The 1,894-nt window shown below is 43.4% G+C and overlaps 1 protein-coding gene across 1 annotated transcript; it reads right to left on the bottom strand.

The window, feature by feature from the left end:
* Positions 1 to 722: 722 nt before the first annotated feature.
* OR5P1E (olfactory receptor family 5 subfamily P member 1E) lies at positions 723 to 1,667 on the bottom strand. Its single transcript, NM_001206666.2, has one exon. It carries the CDS (start codon positions 1,665 to 1,667, stop codon positions 723 to 725), a length of 945 nt encoding a protein of 314 aa, NP_001193595.2.
* Between the last annotated feature and the right edge of the window lie 227 nt (positions 1,668 to 1,894).

The following is a 1,894-nucleotide window of genomic DNA, read 5'->3' on the forward strand; positions in this document are numbered from 1 at the left end:
ATATATACCAATATATCAGTTATATGTGGAATCTAAAATATGACATAAATGAATGTATTTATGAAACAAAAATAGACTCACAGGCATAGAGAACAGACGTGTGCTAGCCAAGGGGATGGGGAGTGGGAGAGGGAAGGATTGGGAGTTTGGGATTAGCAAGCAGATGCAAACTAGTGAAAATAGGACCACGAGGTCCTACTGTATAGCCCAGGGAACTATATTTAATATCCTGTGATAAACCATAATGGAAAAGAATATGAGAAAGAATATATATATGTATCTGTGAGTCTCTCTGCTGCACATCAGAAATTAACATATTATAAATCAACTATGCTTCAATAAAATTTTAAAGAAGAAGTATTGTGTTTTCAGGAGAAGGCAATGGCACCCCACTCCAGTACTCTTGCCTGGAAAATCCCATGGATGGAGGAGCCTGGTGGGCTGCAGTCCATGGGGTCTCGAAGAGTCGGATACGACTGAGCGACTTCACTTTCACTTTTCACTTTCATGCATTGGAGAAGGAAATAGCAACCCACTCCAGTGTTCTTGCCTGGAGAATCCCAGGGATGGTGGAGCCTGGTGGGCTGCCGTCTGTGGGGTCACACAGAGTCAGACACGACTGAAGCAACTTAGCAGCAGCAGTAGTAGCAGCAGCATTGTGTTTTCAATTTAAGCAATTGGTATGCTACCGGTAAACAAAAATTTATAGGTCATCTGAAATGTTAAGAATAGATCCTAAGAATATATTCTGACACTTGCTTTCTCAGGGCCTCCTTTACATCTCTGTTCCTCAGACTGTAGATGAGAGGGTTCAACATGGGTATCAACACTGTGTAGAACAGAGACAGCACTTTGTTCTGCTCAGTTGAGTAGCTGGATTTAGGCATCACATAAATGAAGGTAATCGTTCCATAGTAGAGAGTGACTGCAGTGAGGTGAGAGGTGCAGGTGGAGAAGGCCTTGTATCTCCCTTCAGTGGAGCACATCTTCAGGATGGTGTTGAGGATGCAGATGTAAGACAGAGCTATGACGGACACTGTGACCACAATGATGGAGCCAGAAGAGATGGAAGGGATAATTTCAATGATGGAGACATCTGAGCAGGAAAGTTTCAACAGAGGGGAGAAGTCACAGAAAAAGTGGTCTACCTGATTTGGCCCACAGAAAGACAGAGTCAGTAAGCAACTACCAAATGTCCAAGCATTCACACACCCACCCAGATAGCAAGCCCCAACCAAGACGACACAGACTCTGGGGGACATATGGGTGGAATAGAGCAGGGGCAAGCAGATGGCCACATAGCGGTCATAGGCCATGGCAGCCAGCAGGAAGCACTCAGTTGTCCCAAATGTGACCCCAGAACAGAGCTGGGCTTCACAGCCAGCAACTGGGAGGGCCAATCTATGTTTCAGAAGTCCTATAATCATCATAGGTGTGATGGATGTGGAAAACCCCATGTCTACAAAAGCCAAATGACTGAGGAAGAAGTACATGGGAGTATGAAGGTGGGAACAGCTTCTTATTAAAATGATTATGCTAATATTGCCTATTAAGGTGATGACATAAATGCCTACAAACACCACAAAGAAGATGACACGAAGTGTAGGATCCTCCGTTAACCCCAAAAGGATGAACTCTGTCACACTGGTGTGGTTTCCAGCCTCCATGTCCTCTGGGAATTGTTCCTGTTGAAGGAAATGTGAATGTTCACTTGTTTTATGCTTTCTTCCTACACATTTCGGGTTTTCCTTAGCTGTTCTTGAATTTCTTTGCTTATTCCTTGGAGCCATTCATAGTGTTTACTTCCTCTGCCTGGTCTGTAACTATGATGCTGTAGATGATGTTTTGATTTTTTGTTTCTTTGCTTTTTACATAAAAAAGAATGATTCAACCT

The sequence above is a fragment of the Bos taurus genome, chromosome 15 (assembly GCF_002263795.3).
Source record: "Bos taurus isolate L1 Dominette 01449 registration number 42190680 breed Hereford chromosome 15, ARS-UCD2.0, whole genome shotgun sequence".
NCBI lineage: Eukaryota > Metazoa > Chordata > Mammalia > Artiodactyla > Bovidae > Bos > Bos taurus.

Bases quoted from the DNA above. Each gene is read 5' to 3' on its own strand.
- OR5P1E (NM_001206666.2), bottom strand. From the start codon at position 1,667: ATGGAGGCTGGAAACCACACCAGTGTGACAGAGTTCATCCTTTTGGGG.